Source organism: Ambystoma mexicanum, chromosome 14 (assembly GCF_040938575.1).
Source record: "Ambystoma mexicanum isolate Mex_15411 chromosome 14, UKY_AmexF1_1, whole genome shotgun sequence".
Lineage (NCBI taxonomy): Eukaryota > Metazoa > Chordata > Amphibia > Caudata > Ambystomatidae > Ambystoma > Ambystoma mexicanum.
In genome coordinates, this window is record NC_090940.1 from 606,558,182 (window position 1) to 606,585,937 (window position 27,756).

At 49.3% G+C, this 27,756-nt stretch overlaps 1 protein-coding gene across 1 annotated transcript in view; it reads right to left on the reverse strand.

Moving 5' to 3' along the window:
• Positions 1-27,756, reverse strand: part of AHSA1 (activator of HSP90 ATPase activity 1) — a 164,108-nt gene that overhangs the window by 35,161 nt on the left and 101,191 nt on the right. Inside the window, exon 6 of the mRNA XM_069637993.1 lies at positions 20,516-20,644. Coding sequence (XP_069494094.1) covers positions 20,516-20,644 — 129 coding nt within the window. The remainder of the gene's footprint in view (positions 1-20,515; positions 20,645-27,756) is intronic.

A 27,756-nucleotide genomic window follows, 5' to 3' on the forward strand; every position in this document is an offset into this window, starting at 1 on the left:
ATGAATGCTATGGACGCCCTAGTGCCTCGAGTGGAATGTGCTCTAGGCTTGAAGGGCAGTTCTCTCTTAGCAAGATTGTAGCAGAGTGTAATGCATTTGACAATCCATCTAGAGATATTGGATTTGGAGACTGCGTCGTCTCCTCTTCCTGCCGCCATCGAAACGGAAAACAGTCTAAGTGGTCGAGTTCTTTCCATGTAGAACATGACAGCTCTGCATACATCCAGTGTATGCAGGGTTCTTTCTCCCAGGCTTGAAGGATTTTGAAAGAACGTTGGTAGTTCTATTGACTGGTTCACATGCAACTTTGAAATAAATTTAGGCGCAAATCTACGGTGAGCGCGCAGAACCACCTGGTCTTTGTGAACTGCTACAAAGGGATCTAGGATTGAGTGCACTTGCAGTTCACTTACCCTCCTGATGGAGGTAATAGCTATTAAAAAAGCAGTCTTAAGGGGGAGCTCTTTAAGACTTGCCTTGTGCATGGGCTCGAAAGGAGCCCCTTAAGCCTAGTCAACACAACGTTTAGGTCCCATCCGGGAGCTGGGTTAGAAATGGAAGGGTGAATTCTTTTCACTCCCTCCATGAAAGCTTTAATAACTGGTATCTTAGGGGGGGAGGGGGGGGATGGGTGGCTACAGGGCTATGTGAACGGACGTACCCCTGCCGATCCGTTAATGATCCGGGGGAAAAAAACATAAGGACCTGCATGCAACCTGTGAAAACGCTGGCGCACACTTTATAAACTTGGGGACTGGCCCGGAGCATAATTTCCAGCTGCTAGACACCACAGGAACAGAGCACTGCACCCTGGAAAACAGATGGCTCGCCAAAGAGAATCCAAGATGCTGAGTCGCCGTGAACAAAGGAGGGGTGCGCCAGTGAATAGCGAGCGAAGCTACAGCGTGAACGAGTATTACAAAAGGATCGCGACCAGCAGAGCGGATATACAACGGAGCAGGAAACGGCGCTCGGATGAATACGCATGGACCGCACTGGATGCCAATAGAGAACGGCAATGGGGTCTGCAACCCGAAATAGCGGAGCACGCGAGGCTCCAATGAATGACTGAATCCAGCATAGGACAAGAACTACGTTACCCAAGTGCGGCTCGGCTTGTTAGATGCTGCCTAAACACGGTGTCCCTAGTGCTGCCCTGAACGGGAGCCACGTCGGCGAGAAGCAGCAATCCGGGCAGGACGCTCAATTAACAGGCGCCCAATGATACAGTGTGGCGGAGGAGAGCGCAGGGACAAAGCCACCTACATGCAAACCCAACCCGGCGGGTAACAGTTGTGAATCGTCTCTGGCAGAGAGCGCACGACACACGCTTCGGCCGAGCACGCGTACAGAGCTTGCAGAGTATGCGGCTCTGTGTGCACGGAGAAAGTAACATAATAGCAATTGAGACGCCCATGGTTTAACAAAGTTTGGGAAAGACTGAAACGTGCGTGGGGGGCAGGGGGTGGGGGGTGGGTTGCAGGCACACCAAACTCAAAGCGAAGAAGAGAGCATGGACAGATGCAACCCGGGGAGGATAGCTGGGATTTCGGCAGTTGGTATGGGCGTGCTTGAGGTGCTGTACTGCGCTTCCCTCGAGTCACCAGAGACAGGGACCCTGACGCATACACACAGATTCCCACAGTGCCGGCACTGGAGCAGGCCAAACGAGCAATCAAGGCACAGAGTAGCCATTGATGGGAAACCGGGGCCCGGCCCGCCACAGGAAGAAACCCACACACAAATAGGAGGCGGAGGACCAGTGAGCTAAGGAGAAGCGCCTGCAACAATAGCAGAAGGCAGCAAGCAGCAGCAAACAGAACTTCTATCAGCGGAACAAGGAGCCACAGAAATTATGCGCAGCAAGGAAAGAACCTGTGGGATACCGACCGCAGTGCGGAAGCGCAGGCCTGGATACAGCCCGGGAAGAGGCAACCCAGTGTCGGGAGAAGACAACACCCCACAGCCAACACGGGTGAGCCCCAACAAGAGCACAGGCAACCAGAGACGAGCTGTAGGCAGCATGGTACAGACCAGGTGCAAAGTACAAACTACACATGCCCAACAGTAAGGCGGCGCAGGGGCAACATACGCACGGAAACCAGTCAACAGGTGCATGACTGGCCGACGGAAACTGGAGCGCCAACAGCCAGGCCAAGAGTCAGGCAGGAGGTGATTGTCCCAAAGACGCCCACAAAAAATTGGCACGCACAAAGTGAAGGCGCAAGACAAGCGCCAGGCAAAGGCACATTTGAGAAACAAGCCACAACACAGAACATAACTGGAGAGAAGACGCTGGTGACACCTGGAAACTAAAGAACATCGTCCAAGGGCCCTACAGGAAAGTACAACTCAGGACCAAGGCAGTTAGCTGCTGGCAAGTAGCATGCATAAGAGACGTGGCGTCTAAATTACCCAAAAGCAAAAGGTAAACAACCCACCATCGAAGAATATGCTAAAACACCACTAACCACAGAAAGTGCTAGCGGGAAGGGACAAAGCACCAGGGAGCATGACAACACGGCACCAAACAGCCAGCAAATATTGGATGCCATTGCAGAACTGAAAGTATCCATGAGGAGCAGAACAGATACGGCCATCTCGGATTTGCGGACTGCCCTAGAATTTAAGATCGACGCTGTAAGCAGACTTAAACCTATTGCAGCAAGACGTGCGTGCACTGGCTGAGCGTACAGGGACCCTAGAAAAGGAAGCGAAGGAGAATGCAAGCTCATCTAAGACCAACACAACAGACATTCACATGTTACAGCAACAGGTGCAGAACTTGGAAAACAGGGCTGAGGAGGCAGAAGGGCGGACCCGCAGAAACAATGTGCGCATCGTGGGGCTGCCGGAAGGAGAAGGATCTGTCCCCACAAACTACATTGAAAACATGCTGCTGCAGGAAATAACCGGGGGAGCACTAAGCCAAGGCTTTGCGGTAGAAAGTGCAAACAGAGCACTGTCTAGGAAGCCGCTGCCGGGAGCTCCGCTGCGACCGAGAATTGCGAAAATACTGAATTATAAAGACCTGGCGAAAGTCCTGGAACACTTCCGCAAGGGGGAGGGGGCGGACAATCAACAGAGCATCAGCAACCGTCACCATATATCCAGACTACATGCTTACGGTACAGAGAACGCCTGAACTACGTAGCAGTGAAGATAAGAATGCAAGAGGCAGGATATAGATACATGTTATACCAGGCGAAAATGAAGGTGCTCTTAAAAAACAAAGCCCTATTCTTCGACACACCGGAGGAGGTGACTACATGGCTGGACTAAGAACTGTCCAATGGCGGCCGCAGACCATAAAGGAAGTGAGACAGGGATGTAATCGAAGCCTCGAAATACATCGCAAAGAGATACAGAATGGCCGCACAAGACAATATTGATAATGTTGACATTTGGGACTAGATTATAGTTGATGCGCCAGGGTTCATGGGTTTGGAACATGAAGCACACACCACGACATGCTGTCAGCATGGAAGCAGGAAGCATTACCAGGAGGCACACCATCGACCCTCATAGAGGTAACTTAGTTGGGACACTTTTAGGAAGGTTCCCCCCCCTGCAGAGTACCAAGAATCGGTATTACCGAAAGGAGGGCTAGATGCGGGATAGCCTGAGATCCAGGGATGAAGCTGGGCAACAGTTTGGGGAAGTTAGAGGAGGGGAGGAGGGAGGGCAACAGTTGGGGAGAGGGAGGTGGGGAAGGGTAGAGTGTTGGTGAGGATAGGGGGTGGGACAAGGAGGGGAGTTGGGAATGTTCAGTTGGGGAAGCAGGAGGAGGGAACGAGCTTATGTTTGCGTGCAGCAGTAGGACGAAGGAAAAGCACATGTGGTCAAAAGCGCATCAAGATATGGACTAGCGATGGGGGACCTTAAGATAATAACCCGGAATGTCAAGGGACTCAATAGCTACCTGAAAAGGAATACGGTTATGCTGCATCTTAGGAGACAACATTGTTACAGAAAACTCACCTTACAAAAGAAAAACAAGATGTGATGAAAAAGAAAATGGAAAGGGACCGTCATAGGAGAAACGTACTCGGCATATGCCAGGGGGGTGATTACTTGGATAACGCCACATGTATCCTTTCAGTTATTGCAGCACACAGTAGAAGCAGACGGGAGAATGGTGGGGATACGAGGAATGGTGAAAAACAGTTGTGCATTATAAATATGTATGCCCCAAATCATGACAAAGTGACCTATTTCAAGGCCCTGTACGGAAAGGTTAGCCCGTATTTGGGAGGTGCGATCATCTGGGGAGGTGCGGGGGGGGGGGGGGTAGAGGGAGACTTCAACTGCATGCCGTACCCCAGAGTAGACAGGTTGGACAACAAACAAGATAGACCCACCCCGCCAGCCAAAATGCAGAATACCCTGCTAGTCGACTTTAAGCTATAAGACGTATGGAGACAGCACCATCCAAACGATAAGACATTATTCGCACTACTCCACAAAACCTGTATACCAATTTGGATTATATGTTTGTCAATTCAGAGCTCGCCGGAGAGATGGTGAGTTCGGAATATAAAGCAAGAGTCTTATCAGACCGCTCACCGCTGCTCCTGGAGTGGCAACACCAGCCCCCCAGGCCCAAGATCCCAACGTGGCGGCTCAGGGCCAAAGCTCTAAAAGATACAGAGCTCAGGGAGGATCTGAGGGAGGAGATAATTGAGTATTTTGTGAAAAACACAGGTAGCGTGGAGTTGGAGAGTACCCTGTGGGAGGCATTCAAAGTAGTGATAAGGGGGACGGCGATATCAAGATCCAAAAGGCTCGAAGGGGACATAGCGAAAGAGCTGCACAAAACAGAAAAGAAACTAGAAGCAATGATGAATAACAGGGACGCCATCGGGAAGATGCGGAAACCATGAGCCAGTTGCAACAAGAATGTGTGGGATACCGGGAGAGACTATGTAACCTTAATTTTAAGAAGTACATAGAAAGGCAACATGCAGGTGGAGACAAGCCGGGGAGGCTGCTGGCATGGCTATACAAACAAGAAAGGCCCAGGCCCATAATAAGAGAAATAAAGGATGAGAATGGCCAAATACTAGACACACAAGTGAGTGTAAATGAGAGATTTCATAAATGTTACCAACACTTATATGCAGATGGAGGGGACGAGAGGGAGATGAGATACTGGAAGATATTGGATTGCCCAAATTGAGTACAGAAGAAAAGGAGACACGAGAAGCTCCCATATCATTAGAAGAGTTGGAATTAGTGATAAGACAGCTGCCAACCGGAAAAGCCCCCGGGACAGACGGGCTCCCTAGCAAGTTCTATAAAACCTACAAGTCAGAGGTGCTACCCCCATTATTAGCGATGCTAAACGAAGCATTCGAAGTCGGGAGATTGCCAGAAACAGAGAGGCAACGATTATCCTGCTTCTCAAGCCAAACAAGCCTAGCACAGATTGCGGGTCATACAGACTGCTATCCATGTTAAAGCAAGATAGCAAAATACTTACGTCAGTGCTGGCACACAGGCTTGGACAGGTCATAAACAAATGATACATCATGATCAGACAGGCTATGTTCCGGGAAGAAATATAGCAGATAACCACAGACGGCTCCACCGCATCATATAACAGACAGAAAGGAACGCCAACAAAGTGGAAATAGTCTCGCTTGACGCAGTGAAGGCCTTCGACTCAGTGAGATGGCCTTGGCTGATGGCGACCCTGAAAGAATACGGAATCGGGCCTGGGTACCTAAGGTGGGTGACGCCATTATATAGCTCACCGCAGGCCAGAGTCAAGACAGGAGTGGTGATCTCTGATAAATGGCAGCTCAGCAGGGGTGCCAGACAAGGCTGCCCGTGGTCCCCAATGCTGTACATTCCCGCATTAGAGCCCCTAGCGATATACTTGAGGTGACAATATGAAGAAATAGGAGTCTACACTGTAGACGGGCCACACCTCATCACTATATGCAGATGACATATTGCTATACTTGAAGTACCCAGAAGAAAACCTGCAATATATCCTAGAAGTGATGGATCGATTTGCAATACACTCTGGCATAGAAGTAAACCCCAGGAAGTCTACCAGATTCCCCTTAGGGATATACAGAGGCATTACGCGAGACAAACTGCCGGCATTACAAATACCCTGGGAAATTAGTACATTCCGATACCTAGGGATAGATGTCTACCACGAGGTGGATGAGGAACATAAACGTAACAGACGGCAGTAGCTAACGTAGAGCAAAGCATGACATTCTGGGACAAACTCCCCTGAGCCATGATGGGTAGGGCAGCATTACTGATAATGGTCTTGCCTAGACTATTGCATTTTTTTGTGAACATTCCATACCTGCCACCCAAACGCTTCTTCGATAAACTACATAGCCTATGTAGAAGCTGTATCTGGCAGAACACCAGGAACAGAGTCGCTCTATGGAAGCTACAAAACACGCATGAGAGAGGAGGGATAAAATGTCCTAACTGAGATATATCACTTGGCGGGACAGCTACAGCATGTAGCCAAGTGGCTAACTGAGGAAACAACAGCAGGGTCCAGACTGCTAAGGGCCGAATGTACACCCTTTTTTTTGTTGAAAGAACTAATATGGCTCCCAAAACCTGAGCTCAAAGGGCAACCGAGACTGCTAGAACTAGCGTGGAAAACGTGGCATAAAGCATGCAGGGTCGTGGAGAACCCGACACTGTGCTCCCCCCAAGCGCCGCTTGTTGCACTAAGGGGAGTAAATGAACAACTAAGGAAAACAATACGTAGACATTGGGGACCGGTGGGCATTGCGACACTGTGGGGATATATGGCGGGAAGGAAGGGCACTAGAATTCGCAACATTAATGGAGGAAACGGGAGTGCACCCTGGGCAATATATTGTATACACCAAATTGATAAAACAGATAAAAGCCACGTGGTCAGAAGTAGCATTAGAAGACCAACCAGATTTGCTCATAGAGACAATGTATGACATCTCAGAGAGAGGGCTTGAGGTGTCCCGAATATATGCACTATTAATGACCAGAGTGGGGAGAGAGGTGACCCAGCTAAGGCGGGAATGGCAGGAAGATGCAGGAGAACCCATGCAAGACAGGCAATGGGAAAGCAGTGATACCATAAGAAAGTGTCAAGGAAAGCCAGATTACAACAGATCCAGCTGTATGTAACCCACAGAGCGTACATGACCCCTCAAAAGATAGCTAATTTCCAAAATACAAATACTCAGAGGTGCCCTAAATGTGGAGAAGTGAATGCAGGGATGACGCATATGTTATGGGCCTTTCGCCTCTCCAAGAAAGGCATTACACTAAACGTAGAATCGGTATGGGCATGTATGGTGGGAGGATTCATCAGACCACATAAAATGAAACATATATGCAAACTGAAAGACCTGGCGAATATCTTAGCCAAACTCAGAATAGCCATGGGGTGGAAAGCAGGTCGGAGACCTCCACTAGAGGTGTGGTGGCAAGATCTATTAAAGTGGGCAGCAGTGGAAACAGCGCTATGGTATGATGCGGCTTACAAAGGGGAAGATGAAGTGGGAGCGCTGATGGCATGGAGACAGCTAATAGCTACGCTAACTGAACCTGCGCGCGACATCTTAAGCGAATAGGACACCTCAGAGAGCACCAATGTAGAGGTGCCTCTGGAGCAGTAAGGCTAAAGTACAACACGTAAGCTCAAGTTGGGGGGGGGGGGGGGGTGTGGAAGACAGTGACAACATAAGTGAATGCATTTGGTGTTTGGAAATGTAATTGTCACTGCCGGGAGTGTTGTGAAGTTGTGTTTATTATGAGAAAAATTATTATTTTTTTTTTTTTTTAAACTGGTATCTTCCAGCATTACACTTTCTGTTGTGATGTAGTGTAGGCTGAAAGTGCAGCAAGGTGTACCTTTATGGAGTTGAAGACCAGGCCAGAGTCAAGTAAATGAGTTAGATATAACACAATGTGTGTGGGAGAGCAGTTAATCGGGTTAATGCTCTTTGAGTTGCACCAGATGACAAACCATTTCCATTTACTGGAATAGCAGTATCTGGTGTTCAGCTTTCTTGCCTCCCTGAGAATGTCCATACATCTGAGGGAGTTGCAGGTGCCCAACCTATGACCTCAGGAGCCAGGCTGCCAAATTCAATGTTTGCGGGCATGGGTGAAGCGTCTCCCCTCTGTATTACGACATGTTGTACGGGCAAGGCAGTTTGACTGGAGGAAATAGGGACATCTCCATCAGATGAGCACCAGGGTTGGCGGCCCCATATGAGGGCCACCAGTATCATCGGGACTGGTTCCTGGTGCATCTTGTGCACAATCTTGTTGAGAAGGGGAGTCGGGGTGGGGGAAGCGTAGACAAATCTCCCTGACCATGTTATCCAGAGTGTGTTCCCTTTGGAGCAGTTCTGGGGTACCTGGAAGCGTAATCTTGGCATGGAGCGTTCTCCAGAGTTGCGAACAGATCTAACTCTGGGAAGCCCCATTCTGCGAAAACGTTGGAGACAATGTCTTTGTGTAATCGCCATTCGTACTCTCTGGGTAACGGAAAGTCTCGGACGAGTACATCTGCCAGAAGATTGAGTTCCCCTGGAACGTGATAATATGAACATGTATGTTCTGGGACAGTTTGGACAGCCCTGGAGAACGATTGCCTCCTTGTTTGTTCAGATAGTACATGGCCGTGGTGCTGTCGGAGGATGAGGATCGTCTTCCCCTGCAGTTGTGTCTGGAAAGCTTTTAGTGCTTTGAACACTGCCAACAGTTCCAACAGGTTTATGTGGTTGGATGTTATGTCTGACGACCAAACTCTGTGCGCCGTTTGTTGAAACAGGTGAGCTCCCCACCCTGTAAGAGACGCGTCTGTGGTTAGAGTGGCTTCCACTACAGGGGTGGTAAAGGATTTCCCTTTCGAGAGGTTCTCCCTCATCTACCACTGCAGCGAGAGAACGAGGGCCGGCGAGACGGCCCTTAAGGATTATCTTAAGGATTCCTTAAGGATATCTTCCACGAAGTTAGCTTCGGGGACCGCCTCCTCCATAGCAATCTTAAAATGATCAACTGCTTTACGTAACATTATGTTAAAAGTCAATTGGTCATCCACTGGCAATGGTTTTTGCCTAGTGGGCGTGGACTGGTGAGAATCCAGGGACAGGAGGACATCAGGGTCTTGATGATCCGGGAATTGCCATGGTTGGGGGTCACGCCCATCTGGGCTTTCTTCCCAGCCCTCTATGGGCTTATGCATGTCCTCAGGAGTGATGAAGTGTTCATCCTGGGTATCAGCATGAATCTCATCCTCTGTTAAATCGTCATTTTATATATTCTCTTCTAAAGCAGGGTCAAAAAATCTTGGAAACATAGCTTTGGGGTCAATAGGGCTCTCCTCCCTTGGCCTCCTTGTTGTGGGTTGTTCTGAACGAGAAACAAACCTGTCCAGCCTTTCCATACAATTTTCTAATTTTTCTCTAGTCCAAAACAAGGACAGAGTGGTCTAGAGGTGGAAAAGTGTCTTGATTGTGTTCATCTGTCGAAAAGCGTCGAGATTTTCATCTCATTGTCAAGAATAATCCTTCGCTCTCAGAACTCCTCCTGGGGCACCGACAGAGGTGAGACATCTGTGCTTCTCTTTCGACTTATGGGCGAGTTCCGGTAGCCCCCCCCCCACCCCTTAGGCCATCTTTGGACCTAGACGGGTCCCTGGGCCTTTCCATTGGCCTCGGCGCCTCCCGCTTCTGGGAATCTGCAGCAACAATCCTGGCTAAGCTGCCGGCAACGTCCTCCGCGTGGGGAGGTGCGTAGCTCCAGCCTGCGAGGGAGTCTTTTTCGCCGGGGTTGGGGCCTTGTCCTCAACGGTTGCCTTTTTTGACGGTGCCGGGGCCTTGTCTTCTACAACCACCTTTTTCGGCGGAACCGGAAACCCATCTTCACCGGACGCCTTCTTGCGATGCGTCTCGGCGGAACCGGATATATTGGGGGTAGCGCCCTTTGTCTTTGATTGCCCGGTCGCTAGCGTAATTGCGGCTGCAGGGAGGCCTGCGAACCAGACGATCGGCGGGTGCCGCCGGGGCTTCCGGTGTACCCATTGACGCTGAAGTCTTCTTCGACCTGGCCGTAGACCGACTAGGGGTTGTGTGCTTTGTACACGTTTGTCTTTGTCGCCGGGGTGCGACTTCCCCATAGCAGTGCCTAAGCCGTGCCTATCGTGGCTGGGGACAGACGATGCGGAACGCAAGCGTTACGTCGAAAGGTCAACCTCCGCTTCGGAGGTATGCTCGTCACTCTCGCCATCGTCACATTCAGTGGCTGCGGCAGCGGGAGAAAATTCGGCCTTCAACATACCGTAGGCCGTAAGCCGCGCATCCTTCCTCTGTGTGATCGAGCGGTAAGCACCGGTTACACCGTCTGTGCCTGTCTTTCCAAGGGAATTTGCTCCTACAATAAGGGAAAAACCAAACCTAAATGGAGTCCTCTCAATAGCTGAGGATGGTTAGAGTGACGAAGACCAAAAAGGAAAGAGGAAGGAAAGGGAAAGGCATTCTCAATCTGTATAGAAATGTCCACCCGACCCCACTCTTCCTACTGTATAGGCCGGCGGAAGGCCCGGCTACGTGGTTGGCAGCACCGACTGGATCACCGTCCATAGAGTTCTTCAAGGTCTTCAGCGGAGGTCTATAACAGCCATCGAAACAAGGAACGTATAGGGTGATATGGGTTTATTTTATATAATTTGACCAAAGGTCGATGGGACAATAAGCAAAGTCTTTGACAAGCTCTCCATCAAGGCAACCAGTATGCTGGGCGGAAAAAACTATTTGAGGGACCTCGACGCGCGAGGGATTTTGGGTACACTACACATCACGTAGGGATAGTATTACAGGCACGCCCATGTCGACGTTCCCTTTCGATTCTCGAAAGACAAGATGCACTACTCCGCGGTTACCACTGGATGACGGACTATATGCACAGCATGCGATTCTAAGCAGATTAACCAACATCAGAAATTCTGGTTTCACCATTGTTAGGGATAATTCTCATAAATGTGCTAATTCCCTTCACCTTAGAGACCCCAGCAACTTTGCTGGATTTTGAGGACTTGATTTATTTTATCTGGAAAGAGGGTGAGCCTTTTTTCCCCACTCATGTATTTTGATGTGCGTTTTACTCGTGTTCTTTGATTATGGAGTTTTAAGATGACTCCATAGGCATCTTTTAATGTGTGTTACACAGCACCCTCAGTGCAGCGACACAGGGATGTCATGTCTTTTTAGACTGCCATACGGTTTAAATACCTTCTCTGGAATAAACTACTGTTTCCCAGAGAACGTAAGTGTAAGTCTTTAAACTCCTAGACCCAGTACACACCATATTCCTATAGAGTGCTGGAGGGGTTACCTAGTATCACGTGTCTAGAAACTTCTGTTGCAGTCAAATGCTACCCTATCGAAATGGCTGGTGGCAGTGGTTTTACAACAAACTACCATGATTTTTCCAGACAGCGAACACCAGTAGCTAAAAATCGCAGGAGCCATGTTTTTCAAGAGGGCGCTTTAAGCCCCTTTGTTTAAACGGGTCCCGGTCTTCTCTCCTCCCCCCCCCCCCCCCCCATTTCTTTTTGGAAAGGTCCTTCTAGAGTTTGACTCTGCACGCCAAACTAGGTATGGTACCTTTGTTTGTATGCCTTTGGCGGGCTTCAGGACTGAAGACCGCCTCTGGCGCCCGAGTGTCTGGTGTGGGCAAGATGTGAGAGAGGTGCCCGAAACTTCCTGTGATTAATCTCCTAGGAGACCCAAATGCACTCTGGCGTGATTGGCTGGCTGACTGTCCCTCCCTCTGTCAAGGACAGCCACCCTGCTGGGTGAGTGGCAGCTAGGCTGGAATTAATGGGAGAAAACCGTTTAAAAGTGTCTTGGACTGGAAAGCAGAGTCAACCACCGGAACAAAAAAACCGAAGACAAGCTGGAAGAGGACAGCTGCCGGAACTCCTGGACCGTTAGTTTGCCCAGTGAAGCCCTGCTGCAGGTCTGAATCGCCAAATTCATCTAGACAGAGAAGCCCTTCAAGGACGACTACTTCCTTTGAGTTGGTAGGACCAATTAACTCGTAAGCCAACTGGACACCATTCTTGGAGCTGGTTAGGATTAACCAGCGGGAAGGACACCAACTTGTGTGCTTGACGACAGCTACTCAAACCGAAGATCTTCCATTTTGCCAGCTTGTTTGACCGGTCCCATTGCAGGAGTCCCCCGACATCCTCCCTCTTGTCCCCACAACGGAGGCTCAGGAACAGTGAGATCTGCAGGAACTGCCAGGAACCAATGATTTCAGCAGCACCTTTTCTTCATATTAAGGTACTGTGCCAACCTGATTGAGAGAACTTGCCTCTCGCAGTGAAAGTTTGTGAAACTTTCCCAACTTGCAGGGCTAATCAGCTTGTGACCCAACATATGATTCTTTTTCATACAAACTACTTGTGAGAACTTTGGCAAAGACTTTACCGTTTACTACAAGAATTGTACTTTCCTATCCAAGACACTAGTCCGTTGACTTTGGCCTAGGCCTATTGAACTGAAGCAAGTCCTCTAGTGAACTACAATTATTTGCACTGCCTAAGAAAGTATTGTGATCTATTTTATTAACTTGTGCCTTTTTCCTTCCATTTAAAGTTACTGAAGTGCTGTTTTGCTCCTATTTCAGGGGAGCCTAATTTACTCAGAAATGTATTGGTTTGTTACTGAAATATATTTGTGCATAATATTAAGTTGCCTCCTTGTAGTGAACGTTTTCTAAATGATTGTGTAATAAATTAATAAGTGTTTTACCAAGAAATCTTGAGAGCAAGTGTCTACTTGAACCACTGTGATTGTAAGACCACTGTGTAACATATTTTACTGCTCACATTCCCTCTTGAGAAGCCTGGCTGCTCAGCTTGCTACCAAAAACTGTAGTACAGACTTACACCAAAGGTTGGTTTTGCTTACACCTGTAGTCCTAATTGTATGTGGTGGTCCCAGCGAGTACTGCATGCAATTCTGCCTAACAACCATCACTGTCTTGTGGCCAATGGTGGATTTGACTATTTTGGACTTCACGGAGCGTCACCTCTCTCAAGGTGGCCCTGAATCATGCTGTTCCCCATCTTCATCTTGTATCCAGCCTTGCAACATTGTGTTACTACTGACCTCTGCAATTGTATTTGCTCTCCCCTCTTGCTTCTCCGCTCTTTTTGACTGCTTACTCTTTTCTCTCCTCTCCCTCCCCCCCCCCCCCCATCTCCTTCCCGCCTTACTTTCTTCTATGCACTTGCTCTATCAAAATTGTCCCTGAACCTAGTATGATAGCAACCTCGTCCGTCTCCTCCCCCTTCCCATTTACCTGTCCCCCCGCCCCCCCTCCCGCCGGCGCTCCCTCCAGCACCATCTGAAATGTTTTCAGGCCTAGTACGGTAGTGGCCTGTCTGTTTCCTTCCCACTCTCCCCCTCCCTTCCTTATCCATGTCTTAACTCTTGCACTATCTGAAATGTCGTCAGGCCGAGTACGATAGAATTTCACATCCTTACTGTTCATGGCCTGTAAGAATGTCATTGTATTTTCACTTGTTCCCTCCCTGGCCTTGAAGCACTTTAAAACACGTGTGTAGGCGCCATATAAACAAGACATGCATTACTCACCGCAATAGCATTTCTGATGATTGTATCTGCTTAGATTCACATGCTGTGCATATGGTCAGACATCCAGTGGTAACCGCAGAGTATTGCATCTCGTCTTTCGGGGACGTCGGCATAGGCGCGTCTGTAACACTATCTGTATCGTGACGTGTAGTGTACCCAAAATCCCTCACGCGCCGAGGTCCCTCCGATTGTATTTTCTCTGCCATGAGGGAGCCTAAGGCTATTGTGAGCGAGTACATAGAGAGAAATTAGTAAGACGTCCATGTTCCTTCCATCTGAGCGGGGAGGAAGGGTGGGCGCATGTGAATCTAAGCAGATACAATCATCAGAAATACTATTACGATGAGTAATGCAGGTCTTCTGATGCTGGTTATCTGCATAGAATCACATGCTGTGCATAGACTAGCGAGAAGTACCCGGAGTTGGAGGTGGGTTGTGAGAAGGAACAGTAGTGAAAAGATGTCTTAATACTGCTTGTCCCACCTGAGAATCAGATCTAGAGTGAGTGTCTATGCAATAGTGTTTTGTAAAGGTGTGTACAGAACTCCAGGTTGCCGCTTTGCAAATGGACTCAAGGGGAACATTTGCAATGAATGCTATGGAAGCCCCAGTGCCCAGAGTAGTGTGTGCTCTAGGCTTGAAGATCAGTTCTCTCTTAGCAAGAGAGAAACAGTGTGATGCATTGAACAATCCACCTTGAGATAGCCGATTTAGAGACAGGATCACCTCTACCAGCTACCAATGAAACGAAAAATTGGTTTGTCTTCCTCAGTGGTTTCTTTCTTTCCATGTAAAACATGTCTGCCCTGCGCACATCTAGTGTGTGTAGGCTTCTTTCAGCCATGCTAGTGGGATTCTGGAAGAAAGTGGGTAGTTCGATTTACTGGTTCACATGGAACTTCGAGATGAATTTAGCCACAAATCTGGGATGAGTGCGCAGAACCATTTTATCCCTGTGGACTGTAACAAAAGGGTCTAGAACTGAAAGGGGCTGTAGTTTGCTAAGCCTGCTGATAGAAGTGATAGCCACTAGAAAGGCCGTCTTGTAATTAAGGTCTGTTAGACTTGCTTTATGCATTGGTTCAAAGGGAGACCCCAGGAGTCTGGTCAAAACCACATTTAGATCCCATCCGGGAGCTGGGTTACAAATTGGTGGGGGGGGGGGGTTGAGGAATTCTCTTAACCCCTTCCATAAAAGTCTTAATAACTGTTATTTTCCACCCCAACACTTTCTGTTGTGACGTAGTGTAGGCTGACAGCCACTAGATGAACCTTTAGGGAATTAAAAACCAACCCCGAGGCTAACAAATGAGTTAGGTACAACACAATGTGGGTAGGTGAGCAGTCAATGGGATTGACGCCCTTGGCTTTACACCAGATGACAAAGCGTTTCCACTTACTGGAATAGCAATAACAGGTGTTAGGTTTTCTAGCTTCCCAGAGTATGTCCATGCATGTGTGCAAACTATGACCTCAGGAGCCAGGCTGCTAAGTTCCGAGCTTGCCGGCATGGGTGTAGAGTCTTTCCCCCGTCCCGGGACAACATGTTGTACGTGCAGGGTAGTCTCATGGGGTGGGGGGGCATTTCCATTAGAGGAGCAAACCAGGGTTGGCGGGCCCACATGGAGGCCACCAAAATCATGGTGACTGGTTCTTGGTGCATCTTGTGCACCATCTTTGTGTAGACGCCATTAATATATTCTGGGCAGTGGGAAATCTCTGCTGAGCAAGTCTGCTAGAAGATGGAGTTCCGCTGGAGCGTGTTTAGACAACAGGAACATCCTGTGTTTGGGAGCCCACATCCAAATTTTTTTGGGACAGCTTGGATAGCCCTGGAGAGTGTGTGCCCCCCCCTTTGTTTAGGTAATACGTGGTTGTGGAGCTGTCCGTCAGGACCAGAACTGTTTTCCCTTGTAGCCATGTCTGAAAGGCCTTAAGTGCTTTGGACATCATTAATAGCTCTAACAGATTTATATGGTTGGTTGCTACCAGTCCTTTCCATTGTCTGCTGGCCTGACACCACTGGCTGTTTGAGCCACTCTTGCATGGGGCGCATGCACAGCCGCGCGTGGGGAAAGTAAATGCATGACGCAATCATACCTAGCAAGCGCATGGCCTTGCGTACCGTCACTTCCCGACTGGCTACGTATTGAGGGATCTGAGAAAGCATGTTCTGAACCCTCTCGTTGGATGGGAAGACTAGGCCGTCCTTTGTCCCAATTAGGGCCCCTAGAAATTGTTTGACTTTACTGGGGTCTAAGCTGGATTTCTTCTCATTGATGGGAGAATCCCAGATTGAACAGGAGGTCTATAGTCTTCCAAGTATTCCTTAGGCGCGTTTCGTAAGAGTCCCGATATGAGCCAGTCGTCGAGGTAAGGGTAAACGGGGACGGATAGTCTGCGCAGGTGTGCTGCTGCTGGTGCCAAGCCCTTCGTAAACACCCTTGACGCAAGGCAATGCTGAGGGCAGTACCTTGAATTGATAGTGCCTGTCCTCTATCATGAACCTTAGATATTTTCTGTGTGCTGGCAACATTGAAATATGAAAGTATGTATCTTTCATGTCCAATGTCGCCATGTAATCCCCCTGATCCTTTTTGGGTACAAGGAAGTACACTGAATAAATACCCTTGGTTACCTGAAGAATAGGGACGGCTTCTATGGCGTCAAGTGCCTCCAATTGTATTACGATCTGCAGATGGTCTGGCGTCGTGCTTTGGGCGGTCTGAATTGTGGGGGGCAGGGGGGGATGGTCAGGCAAATTCCACACAGTACCCATGATCGACCGTTTTTTGAAACCAATGGTCTGATGTAATTCCCTCCCATGCCGAAAGGAAAGATGTTAAGCGCCCCCCGACCGGGGTGACATGGGAGGGGACCTGGATCCGTGGGTCATTTCTGACCAGAGACTGTGGCTCCCCTGGAGTTGGGGCCTCTGCCGCTGACCCCTAGGTGGATAGATGACGGGAGTGCTGGATGCTTGATCCGAGTCCCAGTGGTCTCCCGTATTGTACATGCTTTGTGTGGAACTGGATTGGCCTTGAAAGGACCGGCGGGATCCGCTTCCCATTTGGGGGGGGGGGTTGTGCGATTTGTTGAATGGATTTAAGAGCCTCGTGCTCTTTTCTGGCAGTCTCTAGAGCATTGTCGACTACTTTACAAAAGAGATTAGACTCTTCGATAGGTTTGTTAATAAGAGCTGCTTGGGTCTCCGGCTTGAAGCCTGAATTTCGGAGCCAAGCGCCCCGTTTAAGCAGTGTGCCCCGAGCCAGGGATATTCCTGCCGTCGCCGCAGTATCCAGAGTGGTTTTTATTACATTTTGGTTGACCTGCCTGCCCTCGGCCACGATGGCGAGTAATTTAGTTTTTACAGGTTCAGGTACCTCCTGGAGACCTTCTTGTATAAGGTTCCAATGTGCATCGGCATAACTGGCAAGCAACGTGGTGTTTGCTACATGCGTGGTAAAAGCAGCTGCCGCGGTAATACGTTTACCTAAGGCATACCATCTTTTTGACTCCTTATCGGGAGGTGCCTCTCCCGTAGCAGAGGGTACTCCCGCTTGTTTCCAGGTGGTGGTAACCACTAGGGAATCGGGGGTGGCGCGGCTTTTAATATATTGAGGGTCAGTAGGCGATGGCTGAAATAATTTCTCCACCCTTGGATTTACTTCCCTGGTCTGGGCTGGCGCGACAAGAGAAGGAACCAATCTCCTTTTGATGGAGTTTAGGAGAGGAATGGCTTGACTGGAGGGGGGTCTTTAAGAATGTCCTCCACAAAATCTTGTTCAGGTATGGCCTCTTGGGTGGCGATCTGAAAGTAATCGGCTGCCTTCTCCAAGATGGTATTAAAGGCCATTTGATCGTCTACTGGTGAAGCCTGGCGGGCCAGGGTGGAAGGAGGGGAGTCCAAACACAGTACATCGGTGTCCTGATTGGGAATAGAGAGCGCCCATGGCTCTGTCTCAACTTGATAAGTGTCCTCCCAGTTGTCCATGGCATCCGCCTGGTCATCTGCATTGTAGTCCTGTAGGAAGGTAGTATCTTCCTCATCTTAAATGTCTTGATATGTGTCCATTTGAATTTCATCTTCAGGGTGGATAGAAGTGTAATGTTCCTGAGAAGGTTCTAAATTCCAAGGAAATCTTAAAGTTGACACAGAAAGAGGATCCTCGAGGTCTCTTGGGTGTAGGGTGCTCTGAAAGCAAGACAATCCTTTCCAAGCAGTTCATGCATCCTTCAAATGTTTCCCTGGTCCATTTAGACAAACTAGAAGGTGCAAAATTTTCATTTTCTTCCTTTGCCGCCGAAATATATTACTATTAGTGTTAGACAAAGGCTCCCGGCTGTCTTCATAGTCTTCGCGAGCCTCGGTGTGCTGTGGTGCGTCTTTAGACGTGTCCGCGACACGCTCCTTGCATTTCGTCGTCTCAGACATCAACCCCACTGCCGAAGTAATCCTTGCGATGCTTTCGGTGATGTCCGGCGAATCGGGGCGTGCCGTACGCCCAGGAGGCCTAGCGGTAGATTTTTTTGCCTGCGGATAGACTAGAAGGCCAAGTGGGACATTTTCCGCTTAGCGATTGACTAGGAGGCTTAGCGGTAGATTCCGGGGCCTTAGGGGGCGTCAAAGCGTCAATTGAGCACGCTTCGCCGGCCAAATGTGATTTTGAGGTAGCGCCCTTAATTTTCAAAGGCCCAGTCGCTACCGGCTGCTGCGGAGGAAGGCTGTTGATCTTCAAGATCAGAGGATTCAGTCTAAATTTTCGGCGGTCCTGTTGGCGCTTTCACCAGTTTCGATGGAACCATTGCCGGGTGCTGTCCCCGTAGCGTGACTTGTGTCAGGCCTGGAGGTGTCAGGGACGGGCGTGTCAGACCTAGAAGTGTCCGCCGTAAGGTCGATAGCATCCGAAACGGATGCTTAGTCATCACCAGTGCCTCGTCACTTCCGGCAGGTGCGGCAAGAAGATCCAGCCCGTGACATGCCGTAGGCGGCCCACCGCTTCACACAACGCTCTTAAGTGTTTTAGGTCGAAGGAGTCTACAAGCCGTGCACCGCGCTTCGTCGTGGTAAAGGGGCAGGCAATTATGGAAACTTATCGTGCTCGTCCTTCCATGGGTATCTGACCCTGCAAGAAGGGCAAAACCTAAATGGTGTCCTTTCCATAGCGAAAGGTAATTAAAATGATGACGACCAGACCTTCAATGAGAAACATGGGGGCCACAAAAAGATAAGAAGCAGCCCAGCAGCTCAAACCCCGACCATGAACACCAAAGACTGCACAAATCTGGGCCCTTGAGTAAGTCTGTTCACACCATTGGTTGACATGTTAGGGACAAGGGGGGGTCCATATGTGGCTCTTTTTGACAGCTCGGGGCGTCGGTTGAGATCTCAAATTAAGACCGCTCGACAGGCTTTCAGAGGGATAGGGCCTTGGTTGCAGCCCCCAGGACAGCATGCAAAGAAAGCAGAATTAGTGAGACTTTAGCACCAGCAAGGCTCCACTCAGTTGAAGAGCTGGTCTGGTCTCTAAAAAAGGTTGCCCAGCAACTTGTGCAGCACAGATAAATGCGCAATATCCAGGCACACTGGATTTCCCCAATCCAGAGGTTGCTGTAAAACTAGATGCAATCTGCATAAACATTTCTAAAGTAGTGCAGACCGGTCAACCAGCTTTTCCCACAGGCCCGCTTATAAACACACTGTGTAGGCCTCACCTGCTTGATGAAGAGAAGAGCTGTATCATCATAGAGTTGGCTTTAGCAGCATTTGCTGCAGCAACAGCTTTCTAGAGTCCCTCTGTGGCTGCTCGCAATTTGGTCCTGTAGTTTGTGGTGGACTCACTCAAGCACTCCAGATCCCACTATCAGAGGTCCTGCAACATTCAAATTCAGAATCTATCCAATTATGGACAACCAGCTCAGAAGTAATCATGACTTCACTCTGGGGATTGGGAGCCCCATGATTCCCTGCCCAGTCCAAACCAGTCTCCAGCACACAACGGCTGCTTCTAAGGCTCTGGCCAAAGCCCACGATTAGTACCATTGAAGGCCTTTCCAAACACCTGTCTGGGAGGAAGACCGCCAAAAAAGAAGCAAAAACACAGGGCATGAACGAGAGTAGCCATTTTGGCCACTGAAGTGGTAAAATGTTTCGCAAGTTGTAAAAAATAAAAAAATAAAAAAAAATAATAAAAAATTGCAGGAGTTCACCCCCACCCCCTAAAAAAAAAAAAAAAAAAAAGAAAACATGAGAAATGAGGTACCAAAGCCACCAGCCTGCCTGGGCTACACTGGTTATGGTAAAAATGCCCTTAAAGTAAAAAGGGAAGAGGGGAACCAAGTTCCCCAGTCCAAAAGTAGGTAGTAGTGCTAGAAAGACTTAAGTGACAACAGCGTACCTCAAACTGATAGCCTTAAGGACCCACCACTGGCCCCAAAACCAAATCAGTTAAGCTACTGATCGAGAACTAAAAATAGTTCAGGATCATACATTCAGCAGATATTCTTGCATTCCATTTAAGAAAAAAAATTGTAAAGTTGCAAAAACAAATATATTCCTCAAACACCCGAGTTTTGCATGGTTTTAAAAATGAGAGACAAAATGAGACAGATGGCGCACTCCATACAGAAGAAGGGGATGAGATCCCATGATGGAGAACCCAACTGGAGGGAACGACTAGATCCTTCTATAGTTCAACAATTTTAAACAATGTTAAATAATGTCATTTCTTTAAATTTTTTAGCTCAACTGTTTTCTTTCATATTGAGACTCTAAATAGGTTCCACTATACAAGTGACGAGCAAAATCTAGAATTAAAAGAAAAAAATAAAGTGGTAGTCCATGACTGACTGATGACGCATGCGCTTACCTCTGGAGTTAAAAAGATTCGGTACAGCTCCTCAGGTGATGTTAAAAAAGTTTCCTTCAAACTTATTTTGCAAGTAGGGATCTTTACTCCAGCTGGCTGAGATGACCTTGGGGTGCTTTTGGGAACGGCCTGTAGAAGCAACATTTTGTAACAGCTCATACATAATTGTGCAATGAAAAAAAGGCACACATCCAACAGAAGGTTAAGCACGCTTAGGTATTACTGTATATGCTGACAAAGGAACAAGATACTTACCTGTAACTATTGTTCTCCAGCATGGGTCTGGCATGGATTCACATGCTCATGAATATTCCCAGTCGTCAGGCCCAGGAATCAATCGATAAAAGAAAACAAGAGTTCACGTTCACTAACTGTATTTCTCCTCTAAACCAATCACTGAGCTCTGGGTCATACTGCCCCCAGCCAATGACTGCCCTCTGCCTAAGCCCCTTCTCTTACAGCCATCTTAAGGTTTGGTAACACATACAGTGGGCAGTATGAACAAGAGCTGCAGTGGGGCAGGAGGGAGGGTTTGCATGTGAATCCATGCCAGACCCATTCTGGAGAACAATAGTTACAGATAAGTAACTTGTTCCTTCACCAGCAAGGGGTCTGGCACGGATGCACATGCTCATGAATAAAGAATACATAGCAGTACGTTACACAACCACGGGAGGTGGCAATGCTCAACAGAAGCAATACCTTACCTCCGGAACAGGCTCACCTTCAAGCGAACAGGTTGCGTAGCACTGCTTGGCCGACCCTGGACTCCCATCTGAAATCCCCATCGACACAGTAGAATCTTGTGAAGCTGTGCGTGGACCTCCACGTAGCAGCCCTGCAGATGTCCAGCAACCAGACAAGAATACTGTCATCGCAGCAATCGGCTCTAGTGGAATGAGCTCCGACGGCCGGGCAGCGGTTGGTTTGCCAACTGACAGTGTGTGATACAGCCGACGAGCCACCTGGAGATGGAAGCCTTGGACAAGGCCTTCCCATGGTTCACAAGACCAAAGTTTACGAATAGTTGAGGCGTCTTCAAGAAACTCTTCGTGCTCTGAAGCTCTGTGGCATGCACAAGCCACATCCTTCGGGTGCAAAGTCCTTTCAGCCGGCGACAAAGGATTCAGAAAGAACACAAGCAACACACCAAAGGCTCGTTGCAGTGGAATTCTGACAGAACCTTTGGCATGAAGGAGGGGTGCGTCAGTAGCACCACCCGTGTGTTGTGAAAAGTCAGAAAAGGCCGTTGCAGGACAGCGCCTGGACCCCCCCGCTCCCCTACCCTCCTGGCAGTTGATGGCCACAAAGGAAAGCTGTCTTCCATGAAAGGAACGAGAGGGGCCCGATTCATAGGCTTGAAGGCACCTCAACCCCTCAAAAGCCTCGTCAGCACCACGTCGAGTTCACACGCAAGGGCAGGCACCTTCACTAGTGGGAACGATCTAAACAGTCCTTTGAGGAACTCCTTGACGAGAAGGTGGGAGCGAGAGATGGCCGCCAGATGCACTTTGATAGAGGCGTGCGCGCCAGCCCCGCCTTGGCCAATGACAACAAGTACAGAAGAATCTGCGGGGCTGTGACCCTCAGAGGGTTGATCTTCTGGTACCGGCACCATGTAGCAAACCACTTCCACTTGTGCCCATAACACAAGAGCCACGATGTTCTGCCCTGGCAAGGACCTCCCTGCAGTCCGCTGGCAGCTCATACCCTTCGAACTCCAAGGCTGCAGCAGCCAAGCCTTCAGGTTCAGCGATCCTGGGTCGTGATGCAGGATTGCGCCACCTTCTCTGGTGAGCACATCTGTTAGCACTGGCAGCTTGACTGGAGGCGACGTTGGCAGGCTGAGAAGGTCCAGGTACCATATCTGCTTCGGCCACGCCGGGGCGACGAGGATCATACTGCATCAGCACCGTTTGATTTGAATGATGACTCGCAGCAGGAGAGGCGCTGCTTACAGGAACAGACCTTCCGACAGGAAGGAGAACGCGTTGCCCATGCTCTTCAGCTGGTGGGAACTGCGGGCAAACTTAAGAGTTACTCGCCGTCGCAAATAGATCTATTTGGGGACTGCCCCACTTGCGGAAGAGGCGCTCCACTTGATCCCTTCCAAGTTCCCACTCATGGCAGTCGGCAATGGTGTTTGTGACTCCCGCCAGGTGAAAAGGGATGAGGAACATCTAGTCCTGCCCTCTCTGGAGAGCGTTGGGGATCTGGTGCCTCCCTGCTTCCGGGTGTAGAACATTGTGGTGGTTGTTGTCTGTTAAGACCCTCACCACTTTGCCCTTGAGGCATGGAAGGAATGACTAGATGGCCCAGAACACTGCCCGCAGCTCCAGGACATTGATGTGGAGAGCCCTCTCCTCCGGCAGCCACAGGCCTCTAGCATGGAGACGTGCGGTGTGGGCTCCCCAGCCCTCCAGGGAAGCATCCGTGGTGACAGTCTCCTCGTGCGAGGGGCCTCTGGAAACCTGTGCCTCCGGCGATGTTGGAGCGCACACCCCACCACATTATCGCTCAACAGAACTCCTGGTCGAGAGCAATCTTGCCATGAAGCTTCCGGACACCTGCATCCACCGAGCGTCCAGGAATTCCTGAAGGTGTCGTATCCGCAACCTGCCAAACCTGATCAGGTAGATGCACAACATCATGCCGAGCAGCGACTTGATGGTCCGCACTGTGGCGGTCTTCAGTGCCAACAGCCGTTGCACCACAGAATGGCCGCTACTCACCTCTGAGGGCGAGGCTCGGCGGGAGACTATCAAGTCTGGCTCCTAAGAACAGTGCATTCTACAATGGTGTCAAGCAGGACTTAGAATAATTGTTGGAGAACCGCAGATCCGTCAGCAGTTGGACAGTCGTATCCATGCATCCGACGGCTAACTCTTGTGAACTGGCCCGGATGAGCCAGTCAGCGAGTTACGGGTACACGTGTAGCCTCTGTAGACGCAGATGGGCCGCCACTGATGCCTGGCACTTTGTAAACACCCAGGGTGCCGAATTCAGTCCGAAGGGGAGGGCCTTGAAGTGGTAGTGCCTTCCCTGTACTACGAAGTGCAGGAACTGGCAATGCTTTCAGTGAAGGGGGATGTGGAAGTAAGCGTCCTCCAGATCCAGCATCGTCAAGAAGTCTCCTTCCTCCAGTTGGCCGAGCACGTGCTGCAACGTAACCATGGGACTGGAGGTATTAGGACACTGCATGCTAGTAGACCCGAGCCCCAGAGTCGCTTTAGAACTAGCTCCATCGTCCCTCATCATGGCCCGTACTTCCTGCAGGAGCTGGGGGATGTGCTGCTCCTGCCAGGCCACCGGAGGTATCCGCAGACACTTCTGCTGGAACTAGTGTGTCCATAGTCGATGAAGCCCGCCAGCCGGCCTCCCACCGGGGTACATGGGTGGGGGCCCGACGTCCTGGCTAGTTAAATCTTGCTTCGGGGGCTGCGTGCCACCTTGGGAGAGACGATGGCCACCTCCACCGAAAGCCTTGGAATGGTCTCTGTAGGCCTCCTAGGTCGTGGACCGGGAGGGTTGGCGGTACAAAGTGGACCCCTCCACCAAAACCTTTCACCGATCTGCCGGACGTCCCACCGCAGCCATGAAAGGAAGGGCGTAGTTGTTGAATGGCCAGGGCATGGGCCGTCTCCGATGACCTGCAATGATAGCCGACAGCCTTCCCAAAAAGGTTATCCCTGAAGGGCATGTCCAGCACCCTCGCTTGGACCTCCTGACGTAAGTTGGTGGCTTTCAGCAAGTCACGACAACTGAGGCAGACACCGTTCCCCATCTGCCGGAACCCTGTGTACACGTCGTCAAGGGCCACCATGATGGCATGGTCAGAAACCACCTCCCCTCCTGGAGAATGGAAAGCAACTCCACACGCTTATCGTCGGGTAGAAAATCCAGCAGCAGGGCCATTTTATACCACAGCTGTGTCGTATCTGGCCAGGATTGCAAGTGCGTTAGCTGCCTTGACTGTTGGCGCAGCCGAGATCACCTTTCTCCTCGCAATCCCGCAGAACGGAGATGAGGGGTTAATGACTTCTTTCTCACTGCCACCGAGACAGAGTCTGGCAAAGGCTGCCAACGTAGGCACTTGGGTGCGGACTCCGGCACCCGGTACTTTTTCTCCAGCCTATACTTCCTCTGGCTTTTCCTGTAGCTTTGCCGATGTCCTCTTTGAGCACAAGCTGGAGCGAGGGCTGGAGATGGAGGCAGATGGTGAAGATGAGCGTGCCCTACCCATTGCGGGGCCAGCTTGCGTGGCGCCCCTGACGGAAAACGACTGTGCTTGGTCTCGTCTTGGGCCCGCACAGATGGACCACCCTCAAAGGACTCCGAAGCCTGCTCTTCGGATCAGCCAGTCCTGGGTCAGGCATGCCCCTGCTATCCACCCAGGGCAGCGGCCTTGGCACTGAGCCACGCCACCAGTCTACTGCGACAATCCTTTGTGGTTCGTTTGGAGAGCCCGAGGCAGATTTCACAATAAGATTCCTTGTGATCCAGATGAAGACAGAGGCACTGGAGGTGTTTTTCCTCTACAAACATTCCGCAGGCTGCAGCAGGACCAGAGCTTGAACAGGGAGCTCCCCCCCCCCCTCCTCCACCGACATAGTCCGGAGTGCGGAGTAGGCCAGATGGCCTTTGGGAATAGTCAATGAAACTGACGATTCTCGCCCTTGAGAAGCGCTGAAATTCACCGACAAACGGGTGCCCACTTGCCAGCCGGTGTAGAGAAAGAGCACACTGGTTCTATTTGCAAAAAAAATAAAGAATTTTACTGGAAAAAAAAGCTTGAAAACATATATAAGTGCACAGAGCAAAAAACAAGACCTCCCAACACTTGAAAGTGCAGTACAACTCTGAAGATTGCTACCAGAGGAGGGGTTTAGGGAGAGTGCAGTCGTTTGCTGGGAGCAGTATGACCCAGAGCTCAGTGTTATAGAAGAAATACAGTTTGAAAGTGAAACTTATTTTACCGAGGATTCCGGCCTGACGAAGGGGGAATATTCAGGAGCATGTGAATCCATACCAGACCCCATGCTGGAGAAATACAGCTTAGAAGACACTTGTTCCCCTAAAAAAGAGCATTACACCTGTTAAATACATATTCGCACCATGTCCAAGAACTGTGAATGGCTATTTAAGCAAGGATGTACACCATCAACCAGATACTAACTGCACGTAATTGCCACCCTGGTCTTATTCTTCAGTTCAATCATATAACTGTAATAATCTGCCCTGCTTACATTTTTAGAGGTCCTCCAACTATGGTATTGTTTTCAGAAGTCTAGTTCAGCAACTAGGACCGCTGTTTGTGATATTGGAGGGTGGGAGAAGGGGGTAGTAGCCAAGAAAACCCCGCAGGGTTATGGATGGATCCAGCTACATTTTTTTTTAAATGGTCAATAAAATATATTTTAAAAATCTGCCAGTTTGCAACTATAAGGTCCACTTCAGAAACATTCTGATGTTCCTATCCAGTGTAAAAAGGCTTATATTGACTGGTTTCCACTTTTATTGATGTACATATATAAAGGACCCTTCTTTCAACCAATTATGAAAAAACTATTCATTTGGAGGAGAGCTATGGCTATCCTTAAGGAACGTGTTTGACCGATAAAATCATATTTACATGTTTGATCAAAATATTTCTCAAGACTGCCATTCAGCTTCAAATGTCCCCAAAACACTCAATTGAATGAATGATTAAAGGGGAGCACTGGCAGTTCACTTGAAGACTTGGAGTCACACACATTTTAAAATTGATTTTATACTGATATTTTCAAGACTGGATATATATTGAGATTTTGTGAATTTGGGATTAAAATTAATTATGCAACAGTAAACCGGGAATACTGTGTACTGCAAATTAGTTTACATATCTTGAAATAAAGTGGAAATGTGCCAATTGGGGATATGTATTACTGTGCTAACTGGAACTATAAAATTGGAGTATAGTGAGATTGTTAGACTAGAAACCTATCAAGACTGTGCAGTAGGTGAGATTTGGATTCCGCATGCTGGGATCATCAACATACTGCATCTCTTCAGCTCTAAAACCGCTCTACTGGCACCCTGTGGTTGCGAGGATATAATTCAAAACCCTCTGCATCATCCACAAGGCTTTATGGGGCCTGAGAACCCGCTATATCCAACTCGATCTACCTTAATACCTCCCTGCTAGGGTCCTTCGGTCCTCTAGCTCCAACTCTGCTGATCAAATGTTTCTCTAAGTAGAGAGTGGGGTGTAGATCTCGTTCTTTAGCAGGGGCATACCTCTGGAACAGCCTCCCTGCCTCACTCAGACTTGAGCCTGACCTTCTTAAATTCTGGAAACTTCTCAAAACCCTGCTCCTCTCCATTTCTTTCTCTCTCTCGCCCTCCCACCCTAGCTAATGTTCCCATCTGCCACCGTTGACCTGCAGTCTGGTCCCTCACAGGTTACCAGGTCCTCTTGTCCAGTCTATACCAGAACCCACCGCCACCCCCACTGACATCCTTTGCCCCCCCCCCCCACCGGCCCACAACACCCCACCCCCCGATCCTGAGTGGTTGGTCCTCCTACACGAGCATGGTGCACCCTCACATTTAGCCAGCTGTCCCGCCTGGCACTTATTCCGTTCTGGATTCCCTACAGCACTTGCACATTACCCTGGGCTTCCCCCCTTGATTCTCACCCCCAATCCCTTTTGTCTTGCACTTCTCGTACTGTACTTTCACAATCCGAATGTCCCAGTGCCTAGTAGGACCATATCCCCTACCCCCTCCCAGTTCCTTCCAAATCCTGTCTTGTGGCGCCTGGAAACCCCATTTATTGCATAGGCACCATACCAATACACTCAATAAATAAATTACAAGTACGCAGGGATTTTGGAAACTGTATCCTAGGGATATTAAACTGGTGGTAGGACCAACTGGGATTATGCCAACTGGGCGTGTTGTACAATGGAAGTAAAATGGATTGTCAAATTGGGAACATTTGGACAAGAAATGGTTGTCCTGGATGTAAACCAAACTGAGTACATGGCCATTACTGCAAATGTGCCAGGAGTTTGTAAAATGGGTGTCACCGTCAGGAAGCCTTGGCGACAGCCCTTGTAAATCCCCTACTCTTTCCACCAGTTAATGAACTTTAAAATAAAAGCAACTGCTGGTAAATCAGCAAGAACCCAGGAAGGAGAAAAAAGAAGGATAGTGAGATTTTCTGAAAGCCCTCTGGGGAGGGGCATGAAATAATCTGT